Source organism: Ischnura elegans, chromosome X (assembly GCF_921293095.1).
Source record: "Ischnura elegans chromosome X, ioIscEleg1.1, whole genome shotgun sequence".
Classification (NCBI taxonomy): Eukaryota; Metazoa; Arthropoda; class Insecta; order Odonata; family Coenagrionidae; genus Ischnura; species Ischnura elegans.
In genome coordinates this window covers 88,246,579-88,259,013 of record NC_060259.1, presented here as the reverse complement: position 1 = coordinate 88,259,013, position 12,435 = coordinate 88,246,579, and the positions used below count along the sequence as shown (strand labels likewise).

Sequence of the window (12,435 nt, the reverse complement as noted above, 5' to 3'; positions counted from 1 at the left end):
AACAACTCAAGGACTAAGCGATTAACCTGAATGGCCAATCCAATCAACATACCTCAATGTCCCAAAATTTGGTTTGTGTCACGCGTAATCCATAGCTTCTGGAGTCCCCATTGAAACATTCTTACCGATACCTGGCGTCGTTTAAGGAACCACAACTTAGAATTGAAAATTACGTATAAATAAGCTCACATTGAACTTTAAATTTTGAATCGTGCAATACATGTTAAGTTGTGGAATAATTTGTCATCAACAGTAGAAATAAGTTTGAGGAAAACGTGGTTCATTCCCCTCCAGCCTGTCAAAAAGCATGGGGAGCGCGAGTTATTCAAGTGCAAGGCTGCTGCGATGCCACGGTAATTACCATCCTATATGAGATAGATCAAGTATTAGAATCTCAATCTGGACGCATGAAAGCAATAATATTATGCATTAAGCCTGAAATTCCTCCCTAACTACACAAATATTTTCAATGGCAAACAATGCGAGGGCACACATTACTTGACGGCGCAACTGGAGCAACACACGTTGAATTTTTCTCGAACTCCCCTCAACTATGAATGGTTCAGTAGTGTGTTAGGTAGCGTATGAAACGTAATACAGTGTGAGTATTGAATCTTCCCGTAGTTCTTCTGGCGCTGTTTATATTAGAGACTTTATCGTTCCGTACTTATTGCTTAAAGTAATGAAAATTTCATTTTCTTGAAGTTCATGATAGTTTTAGTTAGTTTCAGGAGTGCTGTGATCGATAGAGCTCCTTTGGAAGCTTCGTTCCCTGATTGGAAATCAATATTATTCATTATCATTTATCATTCCGCTCTTTGTTCATTTTGTAGGTGACTGGTAGACAATATTTCTCTACGGAGATTTGAAACTCTCGAATGAAATTCTGACTACAAATCCTCTCCCTGTGAGCTATCTTTTACCCCAATACCCTTTCTTCCATCCGAAGAAGTGCCGTGATGTTCAACGAAGCTGTCCCTGTATTTACATGAGACCACTTTTTGGCTAAGTCGTCCACCTTTCTCGCGGCGGCGGCCCGCAGGTCCGGCCTTGATAGTTTCGTCATCCGGTCCATGGGGACGCGCCGCTTGGGGAGGATTGAACGGGTTATCGATACAGCACCCATGTATCGCAAGAGTGACAAAACGCCAACCACAAAAAAATCTTCAGTTACATACTATGATGCATCACAATAATCGGACTTTTCACTACGATACACGATGATTATTATGATACCACGTGATTTGATCGTAATCCGATGTATCGTTAATCAAAACTCAATATCGTCATTATATTGTCATTTTCCTTTTTTTTAAATAAAAGTAAAAAATCGTGCTGTTTTGTATCCTTAAGATGAAAGGTGCGTGCTGCATATCAACCACAAGGTTGAAACTAGGGACGAGCAGCAATTATTGAAGTTCTAACAAGCCAACATCCGCCGTTGTTCATCATATCGTCAGCCGATGTGCTGATACGAACACATCGGCCGAACCTACAGCCAAGCCGCGGCACTGTGGCGAGTGAGGTGGGAAGCAATCGGGGGGGGGGGGGGGGGGGGGGGGGGGGCACTGATTCCTCTCACGCGGCCGCACCATTTGAACATTCTGCAAACGCATCTCTAGTCTCCAGCGAGTTAACCACGTGGACCTTGCAGGTCATGTAGGTGTGAAATGAAATGATGGTGCCTCACAGCGGAACGTATCCACTAGTATGACAGTATAGCTGGCTAATGCGGAACTTGGATAGTTTCAGCCCTTCTCATCTAAACATTCAAATCGTAGAAATTCAATTCAAATGGCTGAAAAACATCCGCGTCATGGTAAATAACTGGAAGAAATTTTTTTTTTCAAATTAGTAAGCCGGAGACTAATTAGATTGATTTCCCTGGAAATTAATTATAATTAATAATTATTAAGTTGAAACCTAATTATTAACATGGGGAAATAATTATTGAATATTGTTCAGATAAAATAAACCAGAGGTATATTAGAAGGCTAAGCCAAAATTGAAATAATTTATTTTCGAAATAATTCAACTCCACCACTGTATGATTTACATTTATGGGGTATGTCGTCGGCGGTACCTTCACTTTCTCGTAACTTCTTGGGTAAGACTTAATTTACCATATGCCATTACTGTTTATTCGGTTCCACCTGTATAGAGTAGAAAATCGAGAATTTTTAGGGTGAACCGGCCCGATCAAATAGCTTTTGTCCTTACATCCTCTGCCATACATTATTGTCTCGCGGTGGAGCTTGTAAATTTAAGTTCTCAGGGCGAGGAGACTCGAACAGAGCCGAATCAGGTGGGGTGTTCAAGTTGCCAAGCCGACACACCTGGCAGCTCCAAGTTACCATGGCTCGAATTCCTCGTTGTGTGTCTAAGGATGGTGGCTATGAAATAGCCAATTATACAACTTGATTCTGTTTTTTTTTTTTTTCAAAACTTTTATGACGTCTAAAAGAACTCTACTCGCGGAACCCTTAATATACGAAACGACAGGCACCTCTCTGAATGATACTGTGCAATTAGCAAAATCACCAAGACAATTTCGCGAGAAGTTGATAGGTGCACAACATCTCGTTCGGGTAAAAATCATGCAAATACGAGTTTTGAACATATATGATAAATAATTGCATAGCATGGACTTAACGACATGCGCAAGTTAACTCAACGAGTTTAGGGCTAAACGGATAAATAAATTTCGACATTACATAAAATAGCGTATATTTCAGGTTTATTTTGCCCCAGTTTGATGATACGTTATTCAAGATGGATCAAGAAGAGATCTACTTTGTGAAAAAGTGATATGATGAACTAAATGTATTTTCACACTCAATTAGAAATACCAAACACGTCCTTCATTCTCTCCTGTCAGATTTTCTCTTCCTTGACACTCTCTCGTCAGTTTCAAGGGCTACCCCAGTAAATGACCAGAAGACCATCTCGGAAGGAGTTTTAATTATATAATTTAATAATACTATTTATAATAAAGAAATAAAATATTTTTTAACGGTTGGGATCTCTGATTTGATTAATATTCACATCCTCATAGGGCCTCCCGGAGGCGTCAAATTTATTGCAAATTAATTAATGAAAAAATGAAACAATCAAAGTGAAACCTTCCATCTCATTATCAAAGAAACATGTCATTAAATTAAGACAAGCTAAATTTTATTCATGCATTTATTCTAGTTTTTAGAAACGTTCAACCGCAATTATCCATAAGTACAATAGCCCTGAGCTGAGTATCCAGAATGAGTGTATCCAGAGATGCATTATCTTTAAATATTGGCGACTTAAATTGTTCTATATTTGATGTATAAAAAATATTGACCAAAAATTTTGTCTTTTCGTTTACTTTATGAGCTACATTCCTGCTGCAATTCATCCTTGATACGAAAACTAATACATTTGAATCAGAGGTTAGTGAAGAACTTGATTGATTTGGATTTTCGAGAGGCATTATTCATCTAAATGGGAGTCGAACCACATCTTTCCGAACCAGTCTGAAAAACAGTTCGCTATCATGATTACCAGATGAGGTGACTGTCACCAGAGAAGCCACTTGCGACCCTCGAGGAATATCAAGTAAATGAACACGGTGCTAGCGTTACACTGGGAATGGCGCTCAGAAAACGAGTCATTCCGTCCCATCCGATTGCACGGAGTGCCGAACATCATCCGTGCATCTTGCAAGCAGGTGTCAGGGTTATTCTGATAAATAACTATCACCGTTAGGTAATTAAACCCGGTCCCTGTGGACGGGAAGCTAAGCCTACCGGCACGATGAAATCAATGGTTTGAGGTTTCACTTCGTGACATGATAGATTCAAAAATAAACTTTGTTATATTCCAAACAGTATTCATTTAAAAGCTATACCGATTTCCACCTTTTCTGGTCATTATCAAAAGGTAAAAGATGATAATGATCTGACAATTCCGAAACCGATAGAGTTTTTTAAAGAAATACTGCGTGGAATATAACAAAGAATATTTTTAAATCTATCATATCGACATAATCCCAAAATAGTTAAGACTACGGCTTTTATCTTTGATATTCGATGCGATATGCAACTATTTAAATACAATTGATGGAAAAAATGAAGGGAGAGTTCCCACGAAGACTGTGGCAAATTAAGAAGGATACAATGAAAAAGAACACCCGGGAACAAATGGCAAAGTGGCTTAGGAAAATGTGTAATTGAGGGCTACGGTTTTTTTGACAAAACATTCGATCGCTTGAGTTTCAATATCAACGAACCACGTGAGTAGGATGAGCGAGGCCGAGGATCCACGGAGAAGTGGTGATTCGTACGGCAAGAGTCATTGACGTCATCAACTAATCTGCGATAGAGTTAGGCCCGTCGAGTTCACGCAAAAAAATACCTCGTTAAGTAGGCATCTCAACGAAATCGAAAAAAATACGGGTGCCTTTATTTTTCAGATTCTATCATAACCAGTAAAGTCTCACAGTGTGATGCAGTGAGGATCATATTTTTAGGTCCACCTGGTGTGATGAATTATCGAACTGGTAGGTATAGAAACCCTTTTTCCACGGTTTATCCAATACCTCAGAAAAAATACATAAAATCAATACCAAACCCTTATATGAATGATGCTCTATTGAAAGGCCCACAGTTAGTGTCTTAACACCCCTTACCATTCACCAATTGAGATAGCTGGCGAGGAATAATGCTAACATGGGCGTTTTTAAGGCCGTTGAGGGTCTCGAATAAGTGGAAGGAAATGTTGTTTTACAATAGCATTAGGCCCTTCCCAGAGGCGTCGGCGGGCTCCCATCGCGGCGGCGCCTCTATCCTTTTTCCTACCTCTCCAGCCCCTCCCCGGGTGATCGGGCGTATAAGCCACGGGCTTGGTCCCGGCCCCGGTGTGTTGTATCCTACAAGGGCTCCCCTGAGCCCTCATGCATTGACCTATGAGCTTGGCGTAGACTTATCCTTTCCAAGAAAGGCAAGGTACAATAATCTATCGCTTTGATACTCATCTCACAGGCGCACGGTTGCTTCTAGGATATTTATTTTTTAATTTAGAATGCCTCTCAAATATTGGAATCTCAGCAAATAAAATATTTTTATATCTTCACAGTTGTATATTGAAGCCAATACGTGCGAGAAGGAAAAGCAGAAAGTCAACATTATCGATAGGTTTTAGCAACTACACACAAAGAAAGAGAAGATAGATTTCGTTGGTGGAAGTTTAGAGTCATTAACTATCAGTGTATTCTTTCAAGTGTCTTCCTCCTATTTATACTTGTTTTTATAATGGAGGACGACTAATTTTATAAAAAAATTGATGAAACTCGGTCTGAAATAATAATTTTCCTCGGCCAGAGGAAGAACTTAGCTTTCCCATTTGTCGTTCAGGTTATGCCACCAGTTACATCTATCACTTAAGTTAATTGAGAGCGAGTTGGGAGATCCCCGTTCAATTCCCGGTCATGGCAAATGATTTCTTCATAGCGAATATTTCTTCTCGAAGTTTATCTTTGCACCTGTTCCTGTGACCGTTTACTTGTGTGAAAACTGGGTACTCAATTTACACTATACAGTATGGTAATTTAGTTAGGACCTCCACTACTTTTGGTATGTTAGCCCCACCTTTGTCCCTATCCTGGATCCGTCACTGGGTTAGACGTCGTTTCGCTGGTATTGCATCATCAGCATCCGATTAAATTAACACTCCTAATAATGCCAAACTATCGATACCAGTCGTTCAGCGGTTTTGGTATTTGCTCTCCCAGCGAGTAAACCTGAAGGTTGCTGTGGATGGGTGAGGGTAGAGCTCACCCCAGACTAATTCGTGGACTTGTGTATTTCACAGCTCCAAGTAGGGGTGGGGGTTCTCGTTTTGAGTCACTTCACCCTTCGAGGATTTTTGCTTGGGGTGTCAGAAGACTCGGATTTCAACCCACGATTCTTCGCTGAGCGACCCGACGCGACGGTATACCCATTAGTCTACCACGACAGTAAAAATGTGTGTTGTGGAACCCTGGTGGAGCCATGCGATATGCCCACCATGTGGTGAAAGCAGATTTTGGAGATGTCCACACATCCTCAGCCGCGAAAAAAAATACCTCTGTAAGACTCAATACTTAATGTTCATCAGTGTAAGTGCGTGGTGTTAAATAATATTCTCCACAATCTCAAGTACAACTCGGGCTTTGTAAACGCTTTTTGCAAAATTTTCGTAGCAATTGAAGGCGCGTTATGCGTAGCGTGAAGGAGTGCGCATTATGCTTTATATAAGGGTGGTTTCATATTATTTTTTTGTTGCCTAAATCGAAAGATTACTACTCCTGGAGTACGCATTTCACGCATTTAGATTTTTAAATGACGATGTCTATATTTCGCGATTAAATGAAAAGTGAAAATTTTCCAGCGCGCGAAAACGCGACGGCTAAGTATGAATGCTGGGAAAAGCCCGGGTGATGTCATTCTGGTTCCCGCTGTCACCGTGTGAGGTGGCCTTGGGGCGAGGATATTATGCGCCGATGCGATGCTGGCTGCTAGCAGGTAGCTGAGTACCCTGCTAGCAGGTAGCGCTTGGCTTTAATAAGGATTATTAATACCTTATCAAACGAATGAAACTTTCCGACCTTAGGCAGTTTTAATAGGTAATTATTAAGAGATGTTTCCCTGAGCTATGTGCCTAATGCATGCATTGGTAATCTCAGGCGATGTAAAACTCCTATCTACTCGTATAGAAACTAGGTCCCTGTGACGTCACGTGGAGTGGAATCGCATGGGCGCCAATCTGGCCTTTTTCAAATGAGGTTAAAATTGGCCATTGCCATTCGTATAAACTGGGAATTATAAAACCAAATAATTTGTATAATATAAATACACTAAGGGTGGTTAACGAATCGTAATCAATGCCTTTCGTTTTCTTTGATGAAGGAAACTACCCTAATACGGGATAAGCACTTTATTAAAAATATCTTTAAACAGTCAGTTGTACAAATGGAGGAAAGATGAATATTCTTGCTCATTCTAATTGTTTCCAAGAATATGGGTTTTTAGTTAGGGTTCCTTGGGTCTCCTGCACGGAAATATTTGAGTGCACGTTACACTTGAAATTCGGAGGCATGCGGAGAACAGCCAACGGTCGACCTGCGCGTATTGCACGAGCACGCGTTATCATTATGACTTTAGGGTTAGACGATTGTGACGTGAAGGATGAAATACATCGGTGCATTCGACGGAGTCCATTGCCCGAGTATCCCGTCGCACAGGTTGAGTTTGAAAGATAGCAGTTTCGTCCCCTGTCCTGGAGAGTTTTTCAGGTTGAGACTGTTGTCAGTTAAAGTCAAACTCAGCTACGGGATATCCGGAAGATAGACCCTGGCTCCAGACGCGGCGGGAACCTGCAGTGTGGGATAAGTCCGTTTTCTAGCAATAAATGGAGAATTTTCATAAATACAAAGCCAATTTGAATAAGTTATCGTTGTTCCCCGGCAGCCCTATACAAGACATGTAGTAAAAAAGACCTCATAGTAGAAACACACAGAGCTTACCCGGTGAATTTGCATGATGAAAGTTCCAGGGCACTCTCGTTGAGTTGGTGAGGATCTGTGGTTTCCAAAGTTTACCAAACGTCGTACTAAATGAACCACCTCACACGGTTGACAACCCGAAAAAGTTTATCTCGAGCGATGCAAAAACTTAGCCGCTTGAGTCTCAAGAGGCTCTCTAGTCGGCCTTAAAATTACCCTCGAATTGGGCCGCAGTAATAGTACTCTTACAAATGGAAAATAATTTAATATTTATAATACAACTACACACTGAATGAAATGCTTAATGTTGTTGCAACGCGAAAGTATATTGAATTCTAACAAACAGTGCGGTACAGAATTAAATGAACGATACTGTCAAAATATTTTGCATAATACCTCGATATTCTTGGAATGTTCCAAGGTGCCGCTATGTACGCTGTGTTCAAAACGGCCTTACATGCGAATTTAAATCTTTATTTACGCCTTCTCTTGTGCATGTGGTAGATATTGTTAACCGAATAGTCTATATGCTATGCAGTTTTAGGTGCTAAATAAAATATTACGACACCTGCACATGTGTGGCAGGGTTTACTCTCTTCAAGAACTTAAAACAAAAAATAAGTAAGACCGAGAGCCACATACACGCAAAATTAACCCCATCTAACGACCTGAAGGCAACACGGAAAATACTATTCGATAATAATTAAGTATGAAATCAACTTCGCAGCTTCACTTCCAAGCGAAAGACCAATGCATTCTCCCCGACTCTTACGTCGCTATTGGTTTGCTACAGCTAACATGAGCAAGCGCTTATTGTTAGAAGATAGGATGACCATCGCAGCGACATTAGCTTCTAATATCTTCGCTATCTCATCCACTAATTACGTGAGGCTTTTATGGCGGAGAGGTGAAGCCGATTCCACCCTATCTCACTAGGGGGACAGGGGTCCTGGCAAGTATTACGTAATTTTTTCCGCAAGAACAGTGTAAAAATGCGATCTTTGTTATCCTAAATACTAGGCATAACTAATCTCAAATATAAATAATGAAACATGTTTTAAGAAATCCAACGCAATGAAGCATAGACTAACATATTTACACTGAAAATAGGCATTTTGAACAATGCCACGTGAGATTAGAGGAAGGGGGTCGAGCCAAATCTCACGATATTTTACAAAGAGGGAAAGGGGGGTCCAAGAATCGCCAAAATCACCTCACGTAATTAATGAACGCCATCAACCGCTAAAAAAAAGGACGGGGAAAAACTACCAAGATTTACATCGCGATGAACTCTTTAGTGTCCTGTGATCGTTCACGGGAATAATGAAAGTTTGAATCCATCCCTTTTCGGTTCTACTGTCCATTTAAAAAATAAAGATATTTATGCTGGAATCACTCTAGCGCTGTAATGGCTCGTCCAATCACAACATAACTTGCATTAAAAAGAAACCTTAATTTATTCTACGTTGGTACTATTAATTAGTGAAAGTATTAATTAACAAGAGTCATCGTCAACTTTGTAACGTAACTTCATTTCGACAATGAAAAGTCGAGAAAACTCGCGCGTTGCACCGTAGCCTTAGTCTCAACTTCTAGTTTACGATTGGATTTTGATATATAAACTGTGAGCCAACATAAGTATCAATATCAAGGTGATGCTAGTAAAGTTTGGTGCAAGAAGGGCGGTAACTCCCTGACCTCGCGTAAAGTTCCGAAAAAAGGTACTTGTTCAACTCTTGGTTAATTTTATGCCTTCTAAAAAATAATGACACATTTTAGAGCCAAAATTCGACTCGGAAAATATAGCCTTCATCTTTGGTAATTACGTCGAAATCGGAAGATCAATGGGCGTACATCAGGGGGGAGGGCAGCGCCCTCAGGCGTGAGGAAAAATATGAAATAAATTAGCACAGTAATCTCAATTAGCTCAATGAATAATGCGCAATGACGTTGCCGCGGCATGCTGCGATACTCCTTCATATAGTATATTATTCTCATTAGGTATTAAATATGACAGGTTGTATGAAAAAGAGGGGGCTAGACGCCCACCCCCTCCGCCACGAATTGAGGATCTACGTATATACACCAGCGTTACCTTTCTAGAATACTTCGTCTTAAATAACTTTAAACCTTATATTTTCCATCCGAAATTTTATTTAACTACGACCACGGTTTCGAAGTCAGTGCGTCATCCTCAGGAGCTTAATACAGAGAAATGTTCACTTATTCATAAAATGAGAAATGTTGTGGGGGAGGATCGCATGTACAAAGGTGCGGAATCCGAACTTCCCCACTTATTTTATTTGCTTATAAGTGAAGACTTTTCTGTATTATTTCACCTGGGGATGTCGCCCTGACGTCGAAACCATGATCGTAGACAAAAAAATCTTACGTGTAAAATTGGAAGTCATACCATTCGTAGAGTTGTAAGTTCCTCACAGTAACGACTGACACTAACAGTTTTGACAATGCTTGGGTGCCTATTCTTTTGGAATGGGCAGAGTGATTCCGTCGTGAGAGGAGTGATTACTCCGCGTGAGAGCCGGTCCCGCCGGGTGATTCATGTGTCGACGCGGCCGCCTCCGGAGGCGGGAATGGCAGAGGTCGAGCGCGTGGTGACGGAGGGGCGGGGAGTGGCGCCCTGGCGCTCAGGCGCCGTCTCGGAATTCCGTCGAAGACGACTCGGTCGCCCGACACTTTCGCTGGAGCCGACGCCCGCGTCGAGCCGAAACCACGATCACGACGCTTGTGTGCCGCGCACCAAGATTGAACTGCAAATCCCACTTTTGTTTCAGGGTTGATGGCGTGAAAAGTATCCATGCTGGCAAGAGATCAATTATGTGGATTTCACTGTGGATTCAACAGTATACATTGAGCACCACCTGGTTAACACACATTCACGGGAAGATCGAAACGGGGGCAGTGAATAAAATATTGCTCATTTAGATTGAATGTCCAACCAAACTCAATGTTGAAGTGGAATTCTCATAATTTTTATCGCCTGCGGACAAAAGATAAATTATGTTAATTTCACTCTCGTGCAATATGTACTTCATCCGGCAGCAAAACGTTTGTACGCTCACGGGAAGAGGCATCCTTATCTGAGCTTGACAGAAATTACTGAAGCACTATGACCCTTCTAACTGTTTAAGAGCACTGCGGGTTATGTTTGCGAAGTGACTGGAGTACTAGCAATCGCATACATGTGTTGCCCGGGTTCAAATACCTTAAATAGTCGAGAAATTTTCTGTGATAATCCGTTTGATGAGAGCACCGTCTGACGGATGGGTGATTTATCCGAGAGACGCAGAAAAATATTCAGTAATAATCCTCCGCTCCTTAGTAAAGAGAACACTCGAGTATTGTCTTCGGTCCGTCGGATGGGACATTAAACGGTGTTCCATGGGACAACAGAGACCTTATAAGATACACTCCACTCACGCAGTGCCTCGACGTGAACACTTGTGTGCACTACACCGGCTGTCGGATGGGACGTTAAACTGTGATCCTCAATCCTTCTTTCGCATATGGGTCCCTCATTCGACCTCCCACCCATGCGCTCCAATAGGCGGGGCACACTTCGAAACACATCGTGTCGGGTGCTGGTCCACTGGTCGAAGGGTACCAGGTTTGAATCCGGGCGAAGCCTTCAATTTTCCCCGAGCAAAAATCCTCGCGGTACGAGATGACACGAAGCAAGGAGCTCTCTATCCAGAGTGACATTCTCACGCCATTGGATTAGTCTGGGACGAGCTCTACCCTCACCCATCCAAACCAGGGACAGGGACTCGCCTCCCCACCCCGAGCGACATTCACTCTCCCGTGGCTCGGTCCGGGGTGAGCTCTACCCTCGCCCACCACGAACCAAACAGCCCTCGGGCCGAAGCACTGACCGACACTATCGAGAGCACTGACCGATCAGAATGCTATTCCTGGTGCGGCGGTGGTCCATGGGCGGCGGTGAGGCCGAGTCGTCGCTCGCGGGCGGCTGGCTGCACATGGCGCCGAGGGTCCTCGGGAGCTGGCAGCGGCGGCGCCGCGGACACGTCCAGCGCCGGAGTGCAAGTGCCTCCTCTTGGTCCCGCCGTGGCGGAGACGGAGCGGGGGACGGAGGGGGCGGAGAGGGGGTTGGCTGGCAGCCGACTCGGTGGCGGCAGAGTGGCGGCGTGCCTGGCCCCCCCCGCCCCCAGCGACGCTCAGTCGGCGGCCGCCCCGCTGCTCGGCGGAAGCCCTCCTTCGCCCAGCCCATGGGATACTAAACGGGAAAATCATATAACAACACGGAATGTTTTTACCCACCCGCCCCGTCGCTACGTTACGGCGTATGTGCTCCATTGGGTGGCGTAGGTAAATTCGAACAGATGCAGTTGTTGAATTAAAGAGGTGACTCCGCTCCCATCACAACCAAGGGATGCCACTTCCTTCTCGCTTGCCTCATGGCATTCGTGGTTCAAAGATCAATGTACGTCTTACACTTGAGCACTATACATTATTACTTTATTTATTTTCATTTTGCCATTTATTCTGGTCTGGTCAAGCATGCAGCGGGTCTATGTCTAGCCACAGTATTTATATACACTTTATATTATTCCATTCCTCATGGCATTCATGGAGCAAATATTAATGCACGTCATACACTTGAGCACTACATTATTACCACAAATATTTTCATTTGACTCAGATTTTCCTATTTTCTCTAGTCTGGTCAAGCATGAGGCGGGTCTATGGCTATCCACATTACTTATATGTAATTTCTATTATTTCGTCCTATCCATTCAGTAATTTACTGCCGCTATGTTTTAGTATAAGTGCTTTCTGTAGTGTAATACACGTAGTTTCATCAATTTTGAGTGTGGTTCTTGAAAAGTGATTTCGGTATTATGCACGGTGTTGATGGTATCATTAGTACAAGGAGCACC

The 12,435-nt window shown here is 42.6% G+C and overlaps 1 protein-coding gene across 1 annotated transcript in view; it reads right to left on the bottom strand.

The window, feature by feature from the left end:
* The window catches only part of LOC124171094 (protein atonal homolog 8), a 29,032-nt gene extending 17,437 nt beyond the window's left edge, over positions 1-11,595 (bottom strand). The window contains exon 1 of the mRNA XM_046550239.1: positions 11,432-11,595. Within this exon, the coding sequence (XP_046406195.1) occupies positions 11,432-11,516 (85 nt within the window). The 5' untranslated portion in view covers positions 11,517-11,595. The remainder of the gene's footprint in view (positions 1-11,431) is intronic.
* Between the last annotated feature and the right edge of the window lie 840 nt (positions 11,596-12,435).